At 40.6% G+C, this 24,596-nt stretch overlaps 1 protein-coding gene across 1 annotated transcript in view; it reads left to right on the forward strand.

Annotated features, from left to right (window-relative positions):
- The first annotated feature begins 4,331 nt into the window (after nt 1–4,331).
- RBMX2 (RNA binding motif protein X-linked 2) overlaps nt 4,332–24,596 on the forward strand; it is a 107,606-nt gene continuing 87,341 nt past the window's right edge. Inside the window, exons 1-2 of the mRNA XM_069214085.1 lie at nt 4,332–4,428; nt 24,137–24,252. Coding sequence (XP_069070186.1) covers nt 4,424–4,428; nt 24,137–24,252 — 121 coding nt within the window. The 5' untranslated portion in view covers nt 4,332–4,423. The remainder of the gene's footprint in view (nt 4,429–24,136; nt 24,253–24,596) is intronic.

Genomic DNA, 24,596 nt, shown 5'->3' on the forward strand with positions numbered 1-24,596 from the left:
TTGAAAATTCGTATCTTTGCTTGTGTATGTTGGATTTTTGTCATTTAGGTCTTGTTTTACTCAGATAAATAATGCCCATTTTCCTAAACTGGTGTGGAGTACGTTTGTAGTGGTTTCACTATGTTACTGTGTATATAAATTCTTTACACATTGCCTCTGAGATAAGCCTGGCTGCTTGAGCCAAGCTACCAAGGGGATGAGTAGGGGTTATCTTAGCTGTGTGACTCCCTTACCATGATTAGAGTGAGGGTCCCTACTTGGACAGGGTGCAAACCACTACGAACTAGAGGCCCCATTTCTAACAGGTGTCCTCACTCCAAGAGCTCCTATTACCAAAAAAGACTTCTATTACATCTCCAGGAGCTGTCTGTAGCCAGTGTGACTCAAGGACACTTCAATGGCAGCATAAAGCAGCAGGCGTTATTGTCCCAGCTGCAGTACAGAATTGTGACTGAGACATTTGGTAAGAAACTTAAATAACACTAGTGATTATAATGTTACAGCTGGAGAGAGATTGGAGTTTATGTCTCCTGGCAATTTTGACTCATTGTGTACTAACACAGAGGGTTAATATCCTACTGCAAAGTGCACGCCCATGCATATCACAGAACTGTATTTTAGAAGGATATGAGTGAGTCACTGCTTTGGTCACAGAGATTCTTTTGTTACTTGTAGAACTTCTGCACCATGGCACCTGGCACTGAGCTAGGGGTGAAGGGTAGGGTACTGTGTATTCAGAAATAATATTGGTTTAAAACCATCTGCTGCCGAATTCCTTGTGAATCCAGGAGTTTTCAGGAAAAAATAAAAATGTCAAGATAACTCTGGTGAATAACGTCCCTGCTGGAGCAAGAGCAATGCTTTAGCTAATGGCAGTTTTCACTCATCATAAAGTAGTGCAGAGGGTTAATGTTCCGGTTGCAAGGAACGTGTGCCATGCAGATCAAAGAAATGCATTTCATGTGGATAGCTCTGTGATTACTGCTTTTGTCACAAAGATCCTTTTGATACTTGCAGTTCATAAGTTACAATCCTAATATAGCACAGTGAGCTATGAACTGTTGTCAAAGAGATGCATGCAAACTGTGTGGTATAGGTTAGAACGTTATTTTTCCCCCTAGTCTTTCATTATCCTAATATTGCTAAAAAGGGGGTTGTGTGGGTAGAAATACATTATTTTTAGTAAAGCAACCCACTGTGATACGTTTCAAACCCCAAGTTTGTGCTTTTCCAGACCAAACACTTGTATAATATGCTGCCTACTAGTATGGATGACATGTGACTCCTACGCCTTGTAATCCTCTTTGACTCGTGTAACATTTTCTAAACTGATTTAGCCACATATGATTCAATGTCTCTGTGTAATGTGCCTGTAATGTAAAATGCTCTAATAGCCTACAGTAGTATGAGAGAGCTGTAAAACAAGTGAAATGGAAGTGAGAGAGACTATGGACATATAAGGCACGCTGTTGGAGAGTGGTAGTGAAGGAATCTGTGGTGAACTAGGTAATTGATGGGGGGGAGGTACCCAAAAGACAGTCGCACCGAGCCCTCCAGCACTAAAGCCAGCTCTGAGAGAGTGAGTCAGTGATGTCTGTCCCTGTGCTGACTGAGACATATAATATCACTTTGGTAGTATTGTATAGATGAAGAAAGGAATTGTATTGCTAACTTCTACGTTGTGAAAAAAACTGTTTTTGTTGCCAAGTTACAATGGCCCAGCAACTTCACACTGACTGTTTGGAGACAGCAACGAATGCCTTAATTTGTCCATGGTACTGCAAGCAGCTCAGCTGGGATGTGAGGAGGTTCTGCAGGAGCTATTTAATTTTTAGAGTAGGGCATTGAAGTAATATGTCTATGGCAGAAAGCTGAAGAGTGGGATATTGGTGCTGGCTCCTATTGAGGATTTTAATGAGGTTTCAATTCAGAATGTATCACAATCACTGCAGATCTGTGTAACCTTCAAGAAAAGAAACATAATCCTGGTGGGCTCAAGGGGACGTGGGGGAGGGGGTGGTGATGTGTGTGTGTGTGTGTGTGTTTGACTGAAAGCATTTAAGAGCTTCTTGTTATTACTCAAATTAGTGCAATTTCTGACATTTCTCTTTTTCCACTGACTTCATTCCTTGATTTTGCTTGCGAAAAAGTGTTGCTAATGCGTCCCTTTATGACTACGTTTCTCACTTTGGGACTCATTCAGGCCAATGAATCTTTTGACCCTGATTGAAGACATCTTAGGACGAGATAGCTAATCAGCATGTCAATCAATATGTCAATAATGTCATCAAAGTTCACAGTAATGCGACAATTCAAATTAATCAAAGACATTTAATAAACCCGCAAATCCACCATGAACTTTCAGTCATGAATAACCACACCAGTTTAATATGATTTTGTGAAGTTTATTCCTTATTGATTACAATTCTACTAATAAGTTTATTAGTCTAAAAACCAAGAAACACATCAGCATAGTAACAATATGGCAACTCTGATTAGATTTCATCAAAGCAAGAATCATGAATATTAGAACATAACACAGCGTCAGCATAGGTTATCCTTAGCAGAATATCATCATAACGTTATTCAACAAAGCATAGATTTTGTCATTTATCTATTTGCGTCAGTTTAGTGAATCCCTCTCCTAACCTCGAATTAGCTTTGGCATGTTGGGCTTCATGCAAAACAATTTAGCAACACCAATTTAGAAAACATCTAGCTATGGACTCTGTCAAAAGAAGCAGTTGGTACCTAGAAAGGTAAAGCAAACCGTCAATTACAATTTAATTGTAATATAGTTACCCTCCGTATTTGGGTCAGCACTCAGGTTCGGTCTTCGTCCTCAGGACATCAGTTGATTCGCCATCAGCCAGGAATTCAGCAATCGGGTAAAAGGGGTACTTCCCTCATAAGGAGGTAAAGTGTAAACGGGCATTATAAGGTAAGAATGGTTTTAAGAACCAAACAGCAAAGTCTCTATGCAGAGTGACAAAGTGTCTGGATCAAAGCAAATCGCATCAGCATCTCCCTAACTCTCTCCTATTCTCTCCTGTTCTGATTTACTTCCTTGTGTCAAGGGTTTTTATCCCATTTTTTTGTACATTCCCCTAAAATTTGGTTGGATAAGGGGTTGCACCCCACTATCTCCCTCCAAAAGAGTTCTGATTACTTCATCACATTTGTCACCCCATAACAGTTCTCACGTATTTTATTGGTCCTTATGATTGACGTCTTTAGCGGGTGGAATATCCGGTATGATTTCATACTCTCGTGGTCCTTTGCGCGTCTTCGGTCAGTGGCTCCATTGTCTGTACCGGTTCTGGCGACCTTGTACCTGCCAGTGGTCTACACTGTTGCATTCAGCTAAAATGTTTCTACAAGGAAGTTGAATTTCATGAGAACGGATCTACTACAGTTACATTCATCTCCTAGTTGGAAGAAAACAAGAGCTCATGTCCTTCAGCAAGTCAGCACACTGCACGTTAGAAAAACACATTTAATATGAAACCAGGCAGCTAGGCCTCGACTCATGCTAACTAGGGCCTAATGACTTATTAACAGAATTCGAACATATAACCTTTCATTATATAAGTTACGCTCTCTCAGTGTCACTCATTTTGTCAGCGAATGTCACTCAAGTACTCTAAAACCATGAAAATGTTTCACAGCATTCTGAAAACTTGGCAGCTATGTGCCTTTAACCCAATAAGTTATTTTAAAATACAGCCTTTGCTACCTTTAAGGCAGAACAGATTTACTGTCATCTTTCTCTCTGTGGCAGTTTCTTGTGGCATAGTTTAAAAAAATACATTTTTAAACTGTTCGTCCAACTGTTTTTCATGACTACGCCCCTCGTGACTCCATACCCTTTTTGTTGCCACGCCTTGATCCCCATATCATGGGTTCCTGGAGTAGAGTTGTTGCTATTTCCAATATGACATCAACAGCGCTAATCCAAAAACGGAGAAGTCAAGCTCTAAGTCCACGTTAATTAAACATGTTGTTCTTGATACTTGTCGGCGTAGTGTATGAAAAAGAATGCAGGGTGTAAATTGTTTATTTCGTATAGGGGTTCTAATTATTTGGTGGCTTCCCAGCGTGAGCACTAAGCACACAAAGCCACACAAAAAGCACAGCAAAATCCGTTTTAGGACGGACGTTCAGTGATACAACAGAATGCGCTTCTAGGCACACGTAGCCGAAGCTGCCTGTTCACGTTTGCCCCAAAACTACCGTTATAATCGTTCTAGTCTTTCGCAACCTCTGTCAAGACGTTTTTACCAATCCTGTTAACAGTCTAAACATGGCCGCTCCCCTAGCGCCAGTTGACTAGTTGTTGTTGCTAGTGGAAGAAAACACATTTCCGGTTCCGGGTTAATCAGGAAGTGGCGTTGGGAGAACTGCGGCTTGTTTGCTTTCCGTAATGAAGTAAGTTTGTTAAAAGCTCATGGAGGCGCAACGGGCAAGGTTTTGTTAGGGCACAGTACACAAAGGAAGGCAGAGTCCAGCACGATTCAACCTTATAACACTGTTGTTAGTGTAACCTTTGTACATGCTAGCCGTTTAGAGAGAGAAAATAAGCGTAACACCGGCTTTCCGCTTTTCATCTTGTATAACTTATATTGTCATCGGATAAGATACTCTCAGTCTCTGTGATCTTTATCATTGGGTGGGCACAGTGTGTACCCCAACTCTTCCAAGAGCTGTTAGATATTTCTCCAGGACGTTTCTCTAAGCGGGAAAGATGGCAGAGGCACTTCTTAAACCACGTTTGAAAATTATTTTGGTTCATTAAAGTATTGATTGTGTAGTTATTTAAAGTGGAAACCTAAGTGTCGATATTTTTAACTTAAGTATACAAAAAAGTGATAGATGTAATGCTTATATTTTATATATATATATACATATATATATATATATATATAGTATAATAATATCAGTCACTGGTAATTACTCGGGGCTAAATCCCGGTACATCATTATTTTGCCCATCACGCCACCTCAGTTTAGACACAGCCATATACAAATCAGTCTTGACCCTGCTCTAATGGGAACAGTCCAAACCGAACTGCCAGGCCAGGTCCTCTCTTAACAAGAACGCCAGCAACGCAGGACCAGTTTTGCCCTAGTTAGGGCTCATGAGCCAGGTATAGCTTAGTTGCATTGGCACAGTGAACATGGCACCCGGGTCTGGCCACACCCATCACACTTAGGGTGACACACCAAAGTATACAAAAAGGTGATGGATGGAATGTATGAATTAAACTCAGCTACTGACAATTACTTGGGGCTGCATCCCAGTCTAACTGCATCACAGAAGTATTATTAATGTGCACAAAGGTGAATATGAACATATGTAAGAGGATCTTTTATGAGCCCATCTCACAAGTAAACATATTACAAGAAGGCTATACCTAAAACATTACAAGCTTAAATAGCATGGTGCTGGTATTAAACGAGGAGTTTGACTGGAGCCCTTCCACTTCTCTTTATACATTGATGAGGTGGAAGAAATGCTTCAGATGGTGGGTGCAGATACACCGTGGATAGGGAGGCGGCAGATCTTCTGTATGCAGTACTTCTGTATGCCGACAATGCAGCTGTCTTAGCACATACCCCAGAAGTCTGCAGCTTTTAATAGATAAGTTTACTGATTTTATGGGAAAGTTGAGTATAAAAATCAGTATTGCCAACACTTACACAATGTTTTGTAGTTGTGTAGGAGGGAAACAACATACCTTCTTTATCAAAAGGAGGACGCTACAAAATACCAACACCTTCAGTTATCTGAGTATCCAGTTTTCATTCAAGCAGAATTGGAAGTGCCACAGGGAGATCAGCGTGACTAATATGATTAGGAAAAACAAAGGTTTTCTGAGGTTTGCGTCTAAGCTAGGCAACAAACTTATTGCCCAGATGCTAACCCTTTATAATGCCAAAACAATTTCTACAGCAGAGTGTTGTGCAGGGATCTGGGGACAAGAGTGACTTACAAATAATAGAAAATACTTTCCTACGGAGACTCTTGTCAGTACCCCGTTCTACCCCAGCATCCATAATTAATTGGGAAAAGGGCCATACCGCGCTATTCATATGTATACTCCACACCATGTTTTTTAATGTTATTTGACGTGGTTACACTCCAAAATTGTAAAATCAAAAGATATTTAAAAAAAAAAAGAATGTGTACCTCTAGAAAACTAGGCTGTTGCCTCGATATGCTTGCAATGTTTACAGTTATTTTTAGGGCTCTTCAGAGAGACACAGCTAAAAGACGTCCCTTTCCCATGCAGAGTTCAAAGTGATTATTTTATAAACGCTGTGCCAGCACCCTGTTCCAGTGTAGATTCACATTCTGTTTTTCCACATGCGTTGTGTCAGAAATTACATGACTGCTCGTCTCAATTCTTTATTGACTGCAAGATTTAACTTTGTGAATATCTAAGCATGTAGGTGTGTTGGTCAGTATACTAGTGTTTGTGGCATCACACAGTTATGTTGACTGCTTTGCATGCATGCACTGTACTAGAACCAGGCTTATTGTTTTTGCTGGTGCCAGGTACTTTGTAACTTCTCCATATATTTGAATATTTCCTCCTTATTTATTTATTATATTACATTTATTATTATGTTTTAAAAACAAATATCAAGTTGATGTCAGTACCCTTTTGATTAGAATAAAAACAAACTCGAATTTCATATTTAATCGAACCTGTGAATAGTTAAGGGCAAACATTTATTAAAAAAATCCAAGTTCCAAAGAAAGATATGCATGTGTATGAAGTTCACAAAGGTCTTTTCTCATTCTGTGCTCATTTATCTCTTGCTCTACCTTTTGTGTGGGTTAACAGCCAAGGTTGTTTGCCCATGCAGCTGATACTTGCGTCCTTGGAGTGGCAGTGGTTTCTGGCTGTTTCTCCTATTGCAGTTTGTTAGAGAGATTGAGTTGGAGCTCTATGGTCTGATACTCGGGCTGAGGCAGCATACAGCAGGACTTACAACAGGAACAATAGCTGGATACAGAAAGCTTCCATTAGTCATGGTAGGGGCGCCGGTCCATGGTGGTCATACCCTGTGTTGTGGAGGGGCGGCAAGGGATTCCCTCTTGTTTCTGTGGACTGACGGTATGCTCCTTTTCCATGTGCAGGACCTTAATCCCCATCCGTGGATTCTCATTTTGAAGGCTGAGGGTTGTACTTGCCCATGCATCAGTGATTGGACAGATGCGTGCATGGCTTTTTGTGTCTGTTATGGGTGTTGTGGCTCCAAATCCGCCACTATATATCAGTCAGGCAGTGTTTGTCCCCGAAGTTTGACTGTGTCATAATATCTATATTTAAGCTATGTTTTGGGTATCCTCATTGTTGTATATTCATATACTCAAGTTACAGTGTTTACGAAGTTGCCATGACAATTAGAATGGGGGGAATGGAATGTAGATGGGCGAAGTGACACTTGCTGAGGACTGATCTCTGAGCCGGCTGTGTGTACATCATACTGAATAAAGATATAACGTTTGGATTGGTGTCCAGTGATATTTTGGAAGAAAAAGAGACGTTTTAGTGGCGACGAGGATGGGATGGGATCAAACGATGACAGCCGGCTCAGGAAACAATGGTATGCATTGTGTTAATTACCACTATAGTGGGTCTCTTGGAATAAGTCTTGGCATACTCGGTGAGGAGAAACAGAGAAGGCATGGTGGCATCTGCGTGGGAACTGTGTGCTTGGGCTAACAAGGCGACGCGTGTTTGACCGGCCTACAGCTGTTGCATAGCCGATGAAATTTGTGGAGGAGTGTACACGCGTTTGTGTAACATCGCGGAAGAAGACTTAGGAAAGACGCAGCGCCATTGTCAGAGTGTGTGGAGGGAAAACACACGTTTTGTTTTTTTAGTGTTGTGCCGATGTGGAGCAAGGAGTTTTCTTTGGAACGCGTCACAAGTTGAATGTGACGTGTGGAGCGCAAAAAACGGGGAGTGCGAGCACAGAGAAGCACAGCACACGTTGCCCGTCGAGAACTTGAAGGTACACACTGAGCGCGCGTACAGAGGAAGGTCTGGCACTCACCTGTTGTGAGTTGAAGTTTAGTTGTAGAGAGACACAAATTTTATTCTCGTACACAAGGTGTAGATGAATCTATTGATCAATTTGTGGCTGCCTTGCGTAATTTAGCCATTACATGTAAATTTAAAGGTCTGCAAGACAAAATTATTCAAGATCAATTAATTAATAGAACAAGTAACGTCAAAATTCAAGAAAAATTACTAGGGATGAAAGAACCAGCATTAGAAAAAGCTATTATTGTGGCTAAAAGTGTAGAAAGTACACCTAAGTATATAAATGAATTACATAATCGCGACAGTGTTTGCAAAATAAGAGAGACGAGCTTTAGAAATAAATTGAAGGAAGAAGAAAAAAGAAACTTAACAATGAATGAGAATTATAAGAGAACATGTTATCGTTGTGGGAGTGTAAAACATTTAGCATCAGCTAGAAATTGTCCTGCAATAAAAGTGAAGTGTTACAAGTGCAAAAGAATAGGTCATTTTGCTAAAGTCTGTAGAAGTGAAGGGAATATTACCAAAGTGAATTGTGTAACTGACCAAGGTAATATTAATAAAAATTATGAGGAAGGAAAGACAGACTCGGAAGATGAGGTAGAAGTGTTGATGGTTCAAGATGGAGAAGAAATTTTAAAACTAGAATCTTATGAAACAGAATATCACCCTCCAAAGTGTTCTGTAAAGATATGTGGAAAGGAAATATGTATGTGGGCGGATTCTTGTTCCCCTTATACACTGGTTAGTAAGGATGTATGGTATGACTTGGGGGGCATGAAGCTACAAGAGACACGCATTCAGCCTGAAGGTTATGGTGGAGGTAAAATACAGATAATTGGATGTTTTGAAACCAAAATACCATTTAAGGACAGAAGTGCTAATTGTATAATTTATGTTGTTGATAAAGGAAAGTTATTGTTAGGATGGAGAGATCAACGTGCTTTAGGTATTACATTAGATCCTAGTAGGGAAGATCAAGTATTATCAACAGCTTCTGATAATATAACCACATGGGCACAGACATTTCCAATGTTATTTAGTACAAATTTGGGATGTCTAAAAAAATGTGTGCACAAAATTATATTGAAGGAAAATATTACTCCAATAGCTCACAAAGTTAGAAGTGTACCTTTGGTATTGAGGGGTCCTCTAAAAGAGGAATTAGAGAGATTGTGTAAACTCGATATAATTGAACCTATTGAGGCGTCTGATTGGTTAAGTCCAATTGTTTTAGTAAGGAAACCGAATGGAAAGATAAGGATGTGTGTGGACTTGAGGGACTTAAACAAGTGTATATGGATTGATCGCCATCCTTTACCCAATATTGCGGAGTTGTTATCAGGTGTGTCTGAAGGAAGATATTTTTCAACAATTGACCTGTCAAATGCTTACCATCAAATTATGTTACATGAAGATTCTCGTCATTTGACATCTTTTGTTACGCCAGAAGGTGCATTCCGTTTTAAAAGAATGCCATTCGGTTTGGCATCTGCCTCAGCTGTTTTTCAGCGTGTGATGCACAAATTGTTGGGAGGTGTAAAACAAGTAAGATTTTTCCAGGATGATATTTTAATTTGGGGTGTTGACAAACAAGACAATGACAGAATTTTATATGATGTGTTGTGCATACTGGATAATGCTGGTGTCACTGTTGAATTAAATAAATGCAAATTTGCTATTCGAGAAGTAGAATACTTAGGTCATACATTGTCAGAACAAGGTATAAAACCCACACATAAATTAATGGAGGCTATTGAGATGGCTCCAAATCCTTTGGATAAGGATCAGCTACGCTCATTTCTAGGTCTGGCTGAATTTTATTCAAAGTTTGTAGACCATTTTGCGGATAAAGTTAGACCTTTGAGAGAATTAATGAGAAAGGGTTGTAAGTTTATATGGTCAACAGAATGTGAAAAACCCTTTAAGAATACAAAGGATTGTATTGTAAATGCAATAGCCTTAGCGCCATATAAACCGGGTGATAAACTAATTATTGCAACTGATGCAAGCATGTATGGTCTAGGTGCTGTTCTTATGCAGAGGAATAAATATGGTCATGAAAGAATAATTGCATTTGCTTCAAGGACATTAAAAGGTGCAGAATTAAATTATTCAACAATTGAGAAGGAAACTATGGCATGTTGGTGGGGTATTCAACATTTTAGAAATTTTGTATGGGGTGTTGATTTTGAACTTTGGACCATAAGCCATTAATTGACGTATTTACAACAAAAGGTGCAGGTAGGGCTACTCCACGCGTTGCAAAATGGTTATTCAGATTACAGGAATATACATTCACAACAAAATATATTCCTGGAATAAAAAATGTCAATGCAGATTTTTTATCTCGATGTCCATTAGATGAAATGAACCATGTGGAGGAAGATATCATCTTAGTGGCAGATATAGTAAATGCAAGTCTCAAAGCAATATCAGAACAAGAATGGAGACTTGCAATAGAGGAGGATGAAATTTGTCAGAAGATAATAAATTTGTTGCCAAAGCTTTGGAAGTGGGAATGGAACAAATTAGATGAGATCTCCAATTATAAGTCTATTTGGACAGAATTGTCGTGCATTAATGGAATTTTAAGACGTGGTGATCGGTTATTAGTGCCAAAATCATTACGGTGTAGAGTATTAACTGCGCTTCATGAGGGTCATGGTGGGATGTCTGCCATGAAACGCAAAGTTCGATTGGATTTTTGGTGGCCAGGTTTAGATCATGATGTGGAAAGATTTGTAAGGGAATGCGTTGCATGTGCGCATAGTGATAAGTCTCACAGTTCAGTTAATACGCCAATAACAGCTATAGATTATCCTGAATGTGCTTGGCAGAGATTGGGTATAGATGTCTGTGGATCTTTTGACATATTAGGAAGTGAGAGTAGGTATGCTGTGGTGCTGATGGACTACTATTCCAAATGGCCAGAAGTTACTTTTGTTAGAGAAGTAAAAACAAAAGCAATTATAGAATTTTGTAAAGAAGTGTTTAGGCGAGAAGGATATCCGGAGACTTTGGTTTCTGATAATGGTCCACAATTTGTAGCAAGAGAATTTGAGGAATTTCTAAAACAGTGTGGAATTTCGCACAGAAGAACTGCTGTATATCATCCACGTGAGAATGGTCTTGTTGAGAGGTTTAATAGAGTTGTGGGGGAAAATATACAATTGGCTGTGAAATGTAAATTGGATTGGAAGGAAGAAATGAAGAAAATGGTGTGGAATTATCGCACTACTCCACATTCTTTGACCGGTGAAACTCCGTTTGTCTTGTTGAGGGGTAGGAAGGCTTGCACTATAGCTGTTCCGGCTTGGATGAATAAAGACAAAGTAGTAAGAGTGGATAAAGAGAACATGAGAAAGGGTGTTGAAATTAAACAACAAAAATATTGTTCGAAGGGAAAAGAACATACAATAAAAAATGAAAATTTACATTGGAAGATAGGTGATGTAGTAAAAGTAAGAAGATTTCAAGATTATAAGAAAGGTGAATCAAAATGGTCTGATCCTAAGAAAGTTCGGAAAGTAATGAAATATTCAGTGATTTTGGACGATGGGAAGAAATGGAATCTAAGGAATGTTGTGAAATGTAGCGAATTAGAAACGAACAAATTTGGAAAAGACAATCCTGAATTAATAACAAAACAAACAGATGCAAATAAAGATATTATGGAATATAAAGGGAAAAGTTATGAAGGAGTAAAGTTGCGGAGGAGCAATCGTCAAAGGAGAATTCCAGGAAGATATAGATAATGAATTTGAACATTGTATTATTATAACATGTAAAGAGTTAATGTATAATTTTTGTGATACCGTTATGTTTATGTTGTTAATAAGGGAGATATGTTGTATATTCATATACTCAAGTTACAGTGTTTTCGAAGTTGCCATGACAATTAGAATGGGGGGAATGGAATGTAGATGGGCGAAGTGACAGTTGCTGAGGACTGATCTCTGAGGAGGCTGTGTGTACATCATACTGAATAAAGATATAACGTTTGGATTGGTGTCCAGTGATATTTTGGAAGAAAAAGAGACGTTTTACTCATTACCAGGCAAATGAAAGAGATGGGTGCTATCAAGTGCAGTTAGGAGGCAAATATGGGGAGATCTACACTTATACCTAACTCTCCCTAGCTCCATTTTTAGACGAAGCTCTGAAACTACTGATATCTACACAATAAAAAGACTTCCTGGCATAGTTTGATCCTGTTTCATAGAGAATAGCCCCTCTCACCAGAAGCAGGCCTAAAAATAGCCCAGCAGGTGCTCATACTTTCAAAGTAATGTGCTACTGGTCGTTAGTGTGACCATCCCACTCAAGTATTTACGAACACTGTCTCCTGACCTGAACATTTAATTTACAAATCACTGTTTTCAGGTGTCTTTGTGTAGTTAGTTCAAAAGGAGCACACTAAGATTACAGCATCCAGAGCGCATTAGATTATTTTATAAACGAAACAGACTGGAAACCGTGTCATTAACAACCTGGAGGGTGGTGGCTCCCTGCAAGCCACTGACTATATAGTCTGAAAGGAACTAATATACTACCTTTAGAAATTATAGAATATAAGAACTCCACTGGTTCTCCTTTCTGGTCAGCATCACATTCATGACTTGCTGTATTGTCTGCAAGGCAGGTATTTCTAACACCCCACTGTACCTAGCAACCAAGATCAAGACCTCGGGTACAGCTTGTATGAGAAGTAGCTGTGATATCATCAGAATAGAAATTAGAAAATTAAGGAAGGGGAAGTTATAATCCTGGCCCTTTTATTGCTGTTATTTGAAGGTGTGGCACTCCACTTCATAAGAAACAGCTCCAATATTTTCTCTGCTTCTGAAAAGGGTTGAAGGATTATCTCTTCAAGTACCATTTCATCACACTATAATCATCATGCTTGGAAACCCTCTGAGAAGCATTTCTATTTTTCTACTCCTTCACACAGCCCTGTAGCTTTCCACTGTTCTCTCCTCTTGTCCTTCCCATCATTGGCCTGCAGCTAGGTACACATATGCATACTAGTGCATTCATGCTACAAGTTAAACCTCTACCTTAAGCCACCAGAGCTAGAGCACACATACCATGTTAAACTGGTTTATAAGCATATTCACACTCATAACCCTCCATTCGGTTTCTCTAGTATTGTGGTCAGACATGCCTTTTCCTTTTCAAAGTCCTAGAACACGCATTCACACTTCCTTTAGGGCACTGTGCTTGGTATGTTCACGCAGGCTAGGCTACATTCTTCTCTCGTTGAAGCCTTTTTGGGGCTCACCTATAAGTCAGCTTTCAGCTGTCTGTAGGTGAAATCCTTAGATGGACCATAGCAAAAACCTACAGGGGGCTTGGTGCCCCTCCATAGCTTACTGTTGGCTGGCTTTATCACCACTCTTACTCCAGTGTCTTTCATTCCGCTTCTTGTGTATGTCCCTTTCTGGAGCACACCCTATGTATCATCCTTTTGATTGCCTGACTTGTATTCTGCTCTAATCACATTTGGGAACTACCTTTTCCTTTTTCTTTAAGCACTTTATGAAAGTGAACGTTTTCAGGGTCTCTACTCATGTGCTTGGCACTCACTCACTGAGTGCTCTGTGTTGTTCTCTCCTCCCCCACTTGCTGTCTCCCTTGATTATTTTTTGTCCCATATCCACAGCCTACCCGACGCGTTCTGTGTTTCCCCCTTCTTCCCACTACCCGCTTCACTTCTTGATCCTCCTTGACTTTTAATTATACTCCCTCTCCCGCACCCACTCTGTTGTTTCCCAACTACCTGTTTTTAAAAAAGCGCTTTAGCTCATTTTTCATCACGATGCACTTGCCTACTGAATTATGCGGTTGCCAGAAGTGCCATAATGTGTAGGGGCTATATGCTTTACAATACAAGGGAGGGACAGGGAGATTTTCTGGTCCAGTGCACGGTCTCCCAAAGTAACCTATTATATAGAAAGGTACACTGTTCCAAAGAAACGATTAGTATATGCAGGGATAAAGAGTGTCAGGGATATCTATGATATCAGGAGAGCCCTCAAGCACCCAGAGGGTGACAAGTATAATCACTGGGCTATCTCCTCGTCAGACCGGTGCTGCAATGTCTGGCGGACCACCCCTGCATTGGGGATGGTGCTGTACCGGAGGCAATTTGCCAGGAAGAGGTCTGAAACGAATACTGACTCAGAAGATAGAAAGAGTGTAAGTGTGTAGGAGAGAGTGAAAAAGTTAAAATTAGCTCTGTTCCTTAAACATCACTTTAATGAATCAGGGAAAAGGCGCAGGCCAAGATTAAAAAATAGTCCAGAGTGTTGGTGGGAATAATGTCCCACTGAACTCTATGGGGAAGAAAAGGTAGTGTGCCTAATCCTGCTAATTTATGATCAACATGTTTCACGTCTTTTATGGGTCAACAAGTGATCCCGCGACGCTTCGTCAGGACCTGGAAAACTACTTCTCCTATTTAGATAAAAAAATACTATTAGTATGTCACTTACAAACTGCAGACAAGTCGTCAATGTCAGTTGGTCAATTAGTCGCCCATCCCACATTCAAGATTGAGCTTCCTAGGACCGCGCTAGCCACACTCAAGGAGGTATTATTGTTTAACCTCTTTAGTTAAACAGGAAACCTGCCCATACCGCGCGCGGCATATGGGCAGGTTTACTGTTTAACTAAAGAGGTTAAACAATAATACCTCCTTGAGTGTGGCTAGCGCGGTCCTAGGAAGCTCAATCTCGAATGTGGGATGTACACACTTACACTCTTTCTATCTTCTGAGTCAGTATTCGTTTCAGACCTCTTCCTGGCAAATTGCCTCCGGTACAGCACCATTCCCATTGCCGGGGTCGTCCGCCAGACATTGCAGCACCGGTCTGATGAGGAGATAGCCCAGTGATGATACTTGTAACCCTCTGGGTGCTTGAGGGCTCTCCTGATATCACAGATATCCCTGACACTCTTTATCCCTGCATATACTAATCGTTTCTTTGGAACAGTGTGCCCTTTTCCTTAGGTCTTCACAGGTTCCAGCATATTGTTTCTCTCCACGTCACCAGCATTTAAATGTTAATGTTGTATCAATTCTTTCCTTCAGCTTGAGTGTAGCATCTCTCTGCTTTGAGGAGTGTCTCACTCACCTGCAATACAACATTTTTGAAAACCTTTGGCCAGCTTATGTCCATGAGGCTTCATTCTCCATTCACATTTTAGGTCCAGAAATCAGAGTTGCTACTACCTCCCTGCATATTTTGCCCTGCAGAGTTTTTAATCAGGCTGTCCACCAGTTATCGTACTGACCTTGTGACCAAGCGTCATGCCTCTGTCAGCAATTTGTTTGATTCTGTTCTCCACAAAGACAATATTTTTTCGTTTAGGATATCTGTAAATTGTTCAGCTTGTATTCTATATGATGTCTATAGTAACAGGTATAGCAGAGGAAATTTATGGAGAGATATACTAAACATTTTTACTGTTTCAAACAGCAATTCCGATTGTTTATGACCATAAAAGGTTTTTGTAATATGCAGAATTCCCATTTTTAGAGTGTGTAAATAATTACTGACTCCTAAAACAGGTTTGCAACCCCATAAGGAATCGTTTTTCGTAAGGGGTGAGTTTTAGGTGTGCCATTCCACCTACCAAATTTTTTAGGAGATGCATCAGATTTTTATGACCGAAATCTGTTCGTAAAACATTGAAAATGTATGACTCCCAAGATTGGGTGGTAAGCCATTCACAACAGGGAAATGTTCTCCATGGCATCCATTCCCCTTTGTGAATTGAAAAAAAGATTGTAGGGGGAAGGCAGTAGTCCAAGGGACCACTGCCAGCTCTCAAACAAACCTTTTCATAAAAAAAACGTTTTTTTTTTTTTTAATGCATCCCTTTTTCCCCTTAAGGAAAAGCCCCACATTTAAAAATGTTTTATTTATTTAATTAAACATCGAGCTTCCTGCAGATCAGTTAACAAGAATTTCAGTTTTGTTATTTAATGTCTTTGTTTACTGTATGGCACAAGTTCCCTTTTAATTTGTTTGCAGTTGATATTTTGTTTATGTACTTGCCAAACCGGGCTAAGTCCATGGGGGTGGTAATTCTCAAACAGAGACCTGGAGCTTCTTTAAATTCTTTACTTGTTAAAACTCCATATTTTAAAAACATTGTTTTCAGTAAATTGTGACATGCTATTAAAAATTCTGGGCAGCAGCAGAGTAGGCGCAGCATCCATTATTTGTGTAGTCAAAGAACCTGCATTTAGTTATTGTAGGTGCCATTTTCCAGTTAGCTCTTAGCTTGTTCATTTGGAGAACCAGGAGACAAGCTTGCAAAATATGTGATCTGCACTCCATGCCTAGAACCACTTTCATGTATGGTTGCATTCTTATACCATCATATAATTAGGCTATATTAGAAGCGTAGATGGCTGATTCTGTTTTGTCTAGATCCTCTTTTCGCGATAAAACCATAGTTTGTGTTTTTTTAAATGGCCTTTAATCCCAGTAGTGAAACTAAAGTTGTCAGCATTGCTTCCAGGTTAACATCCAAACCCTTTGCCGCAGCGTTTAAATACAAGCCTCAGGAGTTAACCTTTTTTTTTTTTCTTTTCTTTTTTTTTTTTTTTTTTTTTTTTAAATTTCCCTAAAGGTTTTTTTTTAGGGCTCCTGATTAAGCCATCTGTATAGCAGGGGTGTGGAATTTATTGAAATATCTACTTGTCCATGAGACAGGTTGCTTCTTAAATCTACTTGTCCTGTAAAAATATCTACTTGTCCCTTTGGTGCATTGTAGTGCGGCGACAACTTATGGCAGCAATCTCGTTATGTAAGAGCTCTGATAATAGCCTCTCTGATTTTGCCAGGGCTACTACCATAGTAGGGCTTGAATACTTGCAATTCAATCCCTACTGTAGCAATTTCCTTTTTTTGCCACCTCTCGGCAGGTCTACATACTGGGGCTGGAGGAAGCAGTAAGCAGAATGCCTTTGAGTCTGTAAACCTACTAACTTGCATGTTTTAAGGACTTTCACCAGCTTTTCTCTAATCTTTTCCCATAATAAGAAAAGTTGGACATTTACTCCTGACAATGGCAGAAGTAGAACTTCTTCCAGGGTTGGGGAAAAAAGTGGTTGGAGGGAAAGTGAACTTGGAAACGCTCAATAGATTTTCATATGAGAAAATCTACACATGCATATTTACCCATACTAAAATACAGTTCACAAATATTTTATAGGGGTACGATTTCCTGGTATACTTCTTGTGAATTCATGAAAGCCACTAATTCAAAGACATATACCATGTGTACACTTTTGTGACTTTCTTTAAGAATTGGGTCCCTAATTAGCTCTGGCATTAACAAAGACATTTTGTTTTTATTAAACTTCTATTTCTCTTTTTATTGGCTGGCTTTACTGTGAGTGATCTCATTATGCTCTTCCACAAGGAGCATTTTGGCACACAAAGTAGTTTTGTTCAGTGTCAGGAACTACAGTGGCAATCAGTGGCATAACAAAACTGGGGAAGGCCCCTTTGGAAAGAACATGGAGGGGGACCCCCTCTCCAGACTCGCTCAGGGCAGGTGGTGTGCTGAAGTGGCCCCCTGGAGGGGGCTGCGGGGCATCAGTTATGCCACTGGTGGCAATGTGTGCTTTTAGAGATCAAAAATGTTTTTTGTTGTTTTGCCGGTGTTTGTTAAAATGGTGAGGGCCTGCCAGCTCCCACATAAAAGTGTTATAAAAGGCACGTCAAAACAAGACACGCATTGATGAAACTAAAAGACTTACAAAAAAATGTTGGCTTTGTCAGTGCTTGTTTATTTTCATGCTTCCCATAATCTTGATGAAAATGGTTACACTGGTTTTCCATTAGGAATATTTTTTGGAAATACCAGCATGCATCAACACATTTTCCTACATGGCGCGTCGAAGAAATAGCACCTAAAACTTAATTGTAGCGAAACATTTTTTCCCCATGTTGTATTTTTTCGGAACATTTTGTTTTAAAAGCAAAGAATCCTCACTCTTGCTTACAAGCTTCTGCAAACATTTGCATCGAATCAGAGAGCATTCTGGGAGAATTATAGTTAGCCTAACATTGTTAAACTTTTCAAACGTGTGTACACTTTTTTTTATTTTTTTTACTGGGACCAATGTGCAGTGTGACCTTAAAACATTTATTTACAGCGCTCACCCTAATAGTGAAGGCTTTGAATTAATGAACCATAAATACAAGTCAAACAGTATTAACATATGGACACACATTACCTCCACTGCAGACAGTTCCCCTCTCTGTAAACTGGCAGTCAAAGGGTTTGTGCAGTAGAAGGTTCGGCCTACTTGTCCCTAGGACAAAATAAACATGAAAATTTGTCGCCCTTGACTCCAAACAAGAAGTCCCAGCGTTGGGTGGTAGGAAATTCAGCATCCCTGGTATAGAATGAAAGTATAGTAGAAAAAATGCCTTGAATTCTAAATCCTGCCCTATCAGACCGAACGGGATTGTTGTGTATATTTAGGAGGATTAAATATTCTTCCATATGCCATACACTGAAGTTTATCCAAGGCTGAGGAAAATTTCCCAGGATATTCTAGATGCCCATATGAGATTGTGGGTAATAGTTTTGCTTTGGTAGTTCTTATTATAGCTTCAGAATATACACAAAGGAGGGTTGACCCAGCTCTCTTAAATACTGCCTTGGACTCGTTTATATGCGCGATCTCACAAATATCTCAAGTGAGTGAGCGGTTGTCACCAAGGTAAATTAGTGTTCTGGACACATTTCTTGGATATATTTGTTGGGTTCTCACCTACAGGTACCACCTGTGGACTGCTTCATCATTGGATCTACACCCACAATAACCCAATGTAAGTGGGTGGGCTCTGTGCATTTGTACTGGAAGTGCTTAAAAAGTAAAAAGCAAGGGATTTAATGAGTGAGTTAAAATTGCCTCATTGATCCTAAAACTATGATTTAATGAGTAAGGTCTTGGGCAAGATTAAAAACAGTGAGATGTCACAAGGATTCAGTGGTCCTTGACAGCAAAAGTTCGACATGTTTCAGCCCTCTAACTGCCTCCAGGAGTCAATCTGATTTCTTCAGGACCACATGCTTGCTATGGTAAATCCCTGTGTGGTATGGTTGAGCTTTCTAACCTAATTCAATGCATTCATAACACATTGAAGAAGCATGCAGGCAAAAATACAGACCATACCGAGGATCCTTTTTCTTGATATGGTCATGGCTGAAAAGAGAGAATATATAAGCATCATAGTCATACATTTGTAAGACATTCCATGTTGAATGTCATGTCGCTAAGGCACAATGGGCCACACGTCCGAAATTCAGGTTTTGCGACTCGCAAATTGCAAGACAAAGCGACTCGCAATTTGCAAGTCTCAAAACCTGAGGTACAACAGTGTCAATGTTACTGTTTGTGATTCCCAGTGGGGTCGCAAATGACCTACCTCATGAATGTTCATGAGATAGGCATCATAGGGTTTTGCAGGGGGGCAGTCCCAATAGTCAAACACTAGAAAGAGAACAACAATTAGTTTGCTTTGTAGTGACCTCTATCAAATTTTCCTACTTATCGTGTAAGGTCAAGAGTTTAAGGCACTTACTTTATCACAGGATCGCATCTGTGGCATGACCTCCATCTATCCCTGCAACCCTGCATATTAGCTTGCTTGCGCTCAGTGGCATTTTAAAGGGCTCAGCAGCTGATGTCACCTGATACGCTTATACCTGTCACATGATTGTGTTCGAGATTGTGATCGCGCCCTCTCTGGTGATGGATGCACAATGGCTCGTCAGCCGCACGTCGGTGCACAAAGGCTGGGAGTCGTGGTCCCAGTGTCTGCCTCCGTGATAACAGGCTGTCCTCGATGATGTTGGCTACGCGAGTTCACCACACATCAGAATTGTATAAGGATTTTGCTGCAGTCAGTATTTATCCAGGTGGCACCAGTCTGTGTGGAAGTTATAAAATGTTCCACTATGGAATTTCATCATTGAGATCCCTGATATGGGTGGACAATTTAGAAATCCACCGTTGTTCTCTTAATCGAAGAGAATTCTTTCTAGGTTCCTTGACTCTGCTGTTACTTGTTCCATGATGATATATCTAAGGTCATTCACTGAATAAAATGGTCTGCCATCTTAGTGCTACTAGTCTACAGCATTCTTTTGACATTTTATGTCCATGCTGTCTCCTCTGCAGTGTCAGGACATGGCCTCACTTGTCTTTCCTTTCTTCCCCACTGTTGAGACCTCAGCACTTACCACTGTGAGGTTATACCTACCCCAAGACAGTAACCTGCATAACAGCTGAGCAAATAGTCTGGTCTTCTCAATTTTTCTCTTCTCACTGGCATTTACCCTTGCCTGTACCGCTTATAGGCAGTGCTCTGCTCGCTGCTGCACTTTGCAGTGCTTTAAGACCTCCATTCTTAGAATGAAGCAATAATACTACTGATCCAAAACCAGGCCGAAGTAGGGTACGCCCTGCTGTATCGGTGCCGAGCTGCATAACAAATTCTGGTAGACCCAGCAGGATCTTGCTGTATGCAGCCATTGCCTTTATGGGATTAGTTTGTCTGTGAGAATGTTAGTAGGTTCACTCTTTACACCGAATCACCATCAAGGTCACCTTCTAGGGGCATTTCATTCAGTGGTGTTCTCTAGAAGTGAATTTTAAAATTTTAGAGGGGGCACACATCAGGTCATTAATATAAGTGCTGGCACCACTTACGAAAATTTTTATGTATACAAGAGTGTATATATAAGGTATATTTCTTAAAATATTTAGTTCTTACTGTATATGTGTGTGTGTGTATGTTGGAAATGGCCCTTCCGCAGGGTTATCCCCAGACTTTTTGCCTTCCTCCTTCTCTGACCTCATTTTTGCTGGTTTTTAGACTCTGCCCACTTTACCACTGCTAACCAGTGCTAAAGTGCATATGCTCTCTCCCTTTAAACATGGTAACATTGGATCATACCCAATTGGACTATTTAATTTACTTATAAGTCCCTAGTAATGTGCACTGTATGTGCCCAGGGCCTGTAGATTAAATGCTACTAGTGGGCCTGCAGCACTGGTTGTGCCACCTACTTAAGTAGCCCCTTAACCTCGTGTCAGGCCTGCCATTGCAAGGCCTGTGTGTGCAGTTTCACTGCCACTTCGACTTGGCATTTAAAAGTACTTGCCAAGCCTAAAACTCCCCTTTTTCTACATATAAGTCGCCCCTAAGGTGTGCCCTAGGTAGCCCCTAGAGCAGGGTGCTGTGTGGGTAAAAGGCAGGACATGTACCTGTGTAGTTTACATGTCCTGGTAGTGTAAAACTTCTCAATTAGTTTTTACACTACTGTGAGGCCTGCTCCCTTCATAGGCTAACATTGGGGCTACCGTCATACATTATTGAAGTGGTAGCTGCTGATCTGAAAGGAGTAGGAAGGTTATATTTAGTATGGCCAGAATGGTAATACAAAATCCTGCTGACTGGTGAAGTTGTTTTTAATATTACTATTTTAGAAAAGCCACTTTTAGAAAGTGAGCATTTCTCTGCACTTAAATCCTTCTGTGCCTTTCAATCCACGTCTGGCTGGGTTTAGTTGACAGCTCCTTGTGCCTTCACTCAGACACACCCCAAACACAGGGTACTCAGCCTCACTTGCATACATCTGCATTTTGAATGGGTCTTTCTGGGCTGGGAGGGTGGAGGGCCTGCTCTCACACAAAGGACTGCCACACCCCCTACTGAGACCGTGGCAGACAGGATTGAACTGAAAGGGGACCTGGTGCACTTCTAAGCCACTCTTTGAAGTCTCCCCCACTTCAAAGGCACATTTGGGTATAAAAACAGGGCCTCTGCCCTACCACCTCAGACACTTCCTGGAGAAGAAACTTGTAATCAGAACCTGCATCCTGCCAAGAAGAACTGCCTGGCTGCCCAAAGGACTCACCTGACTGCTTTCTCTGAAGGACTGCTGCCTTGCTGTTGCCCTGCTGCCTTGCTGTTCCCTGGCTGTGGTGAAGAAGTGCTCTCCAAGGGCTTGATAGAGCTTGCCTCCTCTTCCCTGAAGACTCAGGACCAAAAAGAATTCTCTCTTGCAACTGGACTCCTTGTGCGGCGAAAATTAGACGCACAGCTTGCTAAAAACAACGTACAGCCTGTTCCGCAGTGAAAAATTCACTGCACCCCGAACCGGGACGACGCCACTTGACTTCGCAAGGAAAAGATCGACGCGGCGCCTACGGTGCGACCGGAACTCCGAGGCACGGCCCACCAGATCGACGCACAGCTGACCTGGGACGACGACGCCCAACTTCCAGAGGAGAAATCGACGTAGCACCTGCCGTGAGGGAGAAATTTCCTGCATCGCCCACCGGAACGGCCCAGAGCTTGTCAACAAGCCCAGGATTCCACGCACAGACCCTGGGGCACCTGAAAACCCCACAACCCGAAGAGGAGCCACGTCGGCGCGCCGGAAATTGACACAACGTCTTCCCCGCATGGAAAATAACGACGCAAGTCCGTGTGCGAAGGGGCGAAACCGACGCACACTCACTGTTTTCCACGCATCTCCTCCTCTGCAGCCCTTTGCAGAGATTTTTCACTCAAACCAGGTACTTTGTGCTTGAAAGAGACTTTGTTTGCTTTAAGAGACTTAAGACAGTTTATATCACTTTTCAGTGATAGCTTTACATTTTCTTATTGCATCTTTGATCGTTTTTGACCTACAAATACCCAGATAAATATTATATATTTTTCTAAACACTGTGGTGTATTTTTGTGGTGCTATATTGTGTTATTGTATGATTTATTGCACAAATACTTTACACATTACCTTCTAAGTTAAGCCTGACTGCTCAGTGCCAAGCTACCAGAGGGTGGGCACAGGATAATTTGGATTGTGTGTGACTTACCGTGACTAGAGTGAGAGTCCTTGCTTGGACAGGGGGTAACCTGACTGCCAACCAAAGACCCCATTTCTAACAGTGTACATATGTCTATACATTATTAACATGTATACATAGTGGTGCACTCACACATACAAGGTCAGATTTAAGCATTTTAAGCACACAACACTTGCACATTCCTCAGCTGTGGTGATGGAGCCAGTGGGTGGAGAGGCAGACCAAATTATGCTGGGGCACGAGCCCCATCTGGTCTCCTCCAGAAATGCCAGTGGTTAGTTTCTTTTTATGTGCATGTGCTTGGGCATGGCACAATCCCAGATGGAGACACTCATTTTGTGTCAGTGGGGGCAGCCAAGGGTGGTCTCAGTCATCTTGCCAGGGCATATGCCACACTTCTCTGCAATCTTTTCAGTATATTGTAGGAAAACAGTTTGAGCTTTGTGTGTATTTTTAGGTCTGGCATAAGCCAAGGCCTTTTCGTTTTAATAAAATGATATATATATATATATATATATATATATATATATATATATTATATATAATATTTATATATATATATATATATATATATATATATACATACATGTGTGTAGGGTTTTTCAGCCCACCCTCCTCTTCAATTGGTCTATTGTTGTAAAAAGCCCTCCTCTTCCATTGGTCTGTTGTTGTGTCCTTTACATTTTTCTTCTGTCCTCTGCATCATGGAGTAATGGGCCAGCCTACTTCACCTACTGCTAACTTCACTGTGTGCGACAGCCTTCTTGCTCTTTCAAAAAGAATGTTGTACACACATATTAGTTCCATTTAGTGCCACAAACCATATAATGGCAAAATGTGCATTTTGAGACCAAACAAAATAATTGCCTTTAGTCAATATTTTTTATATTGTCTAGGGGCCATCATCTCCCCAACAATAAAGTTTTACCAAATCCATGAGAAACAGAAACATTGACAAAGCCAAAAGGCTGGCAGCCAATGTCAGGTGTACTATCCTAGCCAATGCTTGTTGTGCACTGGATTTGTCAGTCCTTTCAGCTTTTCAGTCGGTTTTTGCTAAACTAGCTCTCCAGATTACTTGTTGTTAAAACATGACATGTTACTTGTAATGATTTCTTCTGAGCTGTTTTACAATGGCTATGTTACCCTTTTTATCTCCCTAGTCCCTTAACAAAGGTGAAGTTGATTAATGAACTAAACCAAAGGGAAGCTGAACTTGGAGTGCAAGACAAAGTCTCTTGGCACGCGGAGTATAAGGACAGCGCTTGGATCTTTTTAGGTCAGTATTGCTTTATTGTAGTGTGATGTTTTACCTGGGCCTAATATGACTGGAAATTTGAGTTAAACTGTCCTTTTGTTACTGTTCCAAAAGAGAAACTTAAGTTCCAGATAGCAATATGTGCACTGCATTGATTTTCAATTAAGAGAATGACTGTATATAATGGAATATTAGTGGTCCTGTCAGTGACTTATCAACAGTTCACATTTGTATGGGTGCACTAGGGGACAGTTAAGAAAATATGCTTTGATACCATACCATTACATTACAAAAACATCCTCATAAGGTAGTGATACCAGAGTTTCTCATGCTATGCTAATAAGAGCGAAAAGTACAACAAAAAA

This window comes from Pleurodeles waltl, chromosome 2_1, assembly GCF_031143425.1.
Source record: "Pleurodeles waltl isolate 20211129_DDA chromosome 2_1, aPleWal1.hap1.20221129, whole genome shotgun sequence".
Classification (NCBI taxonomy): domain Eukaryota; kingdom Metazoa; phylum Chordata; class Amphibia; order Caudata; family Salamandridae; genus Pleurodeles; species Pleurodeles waltl.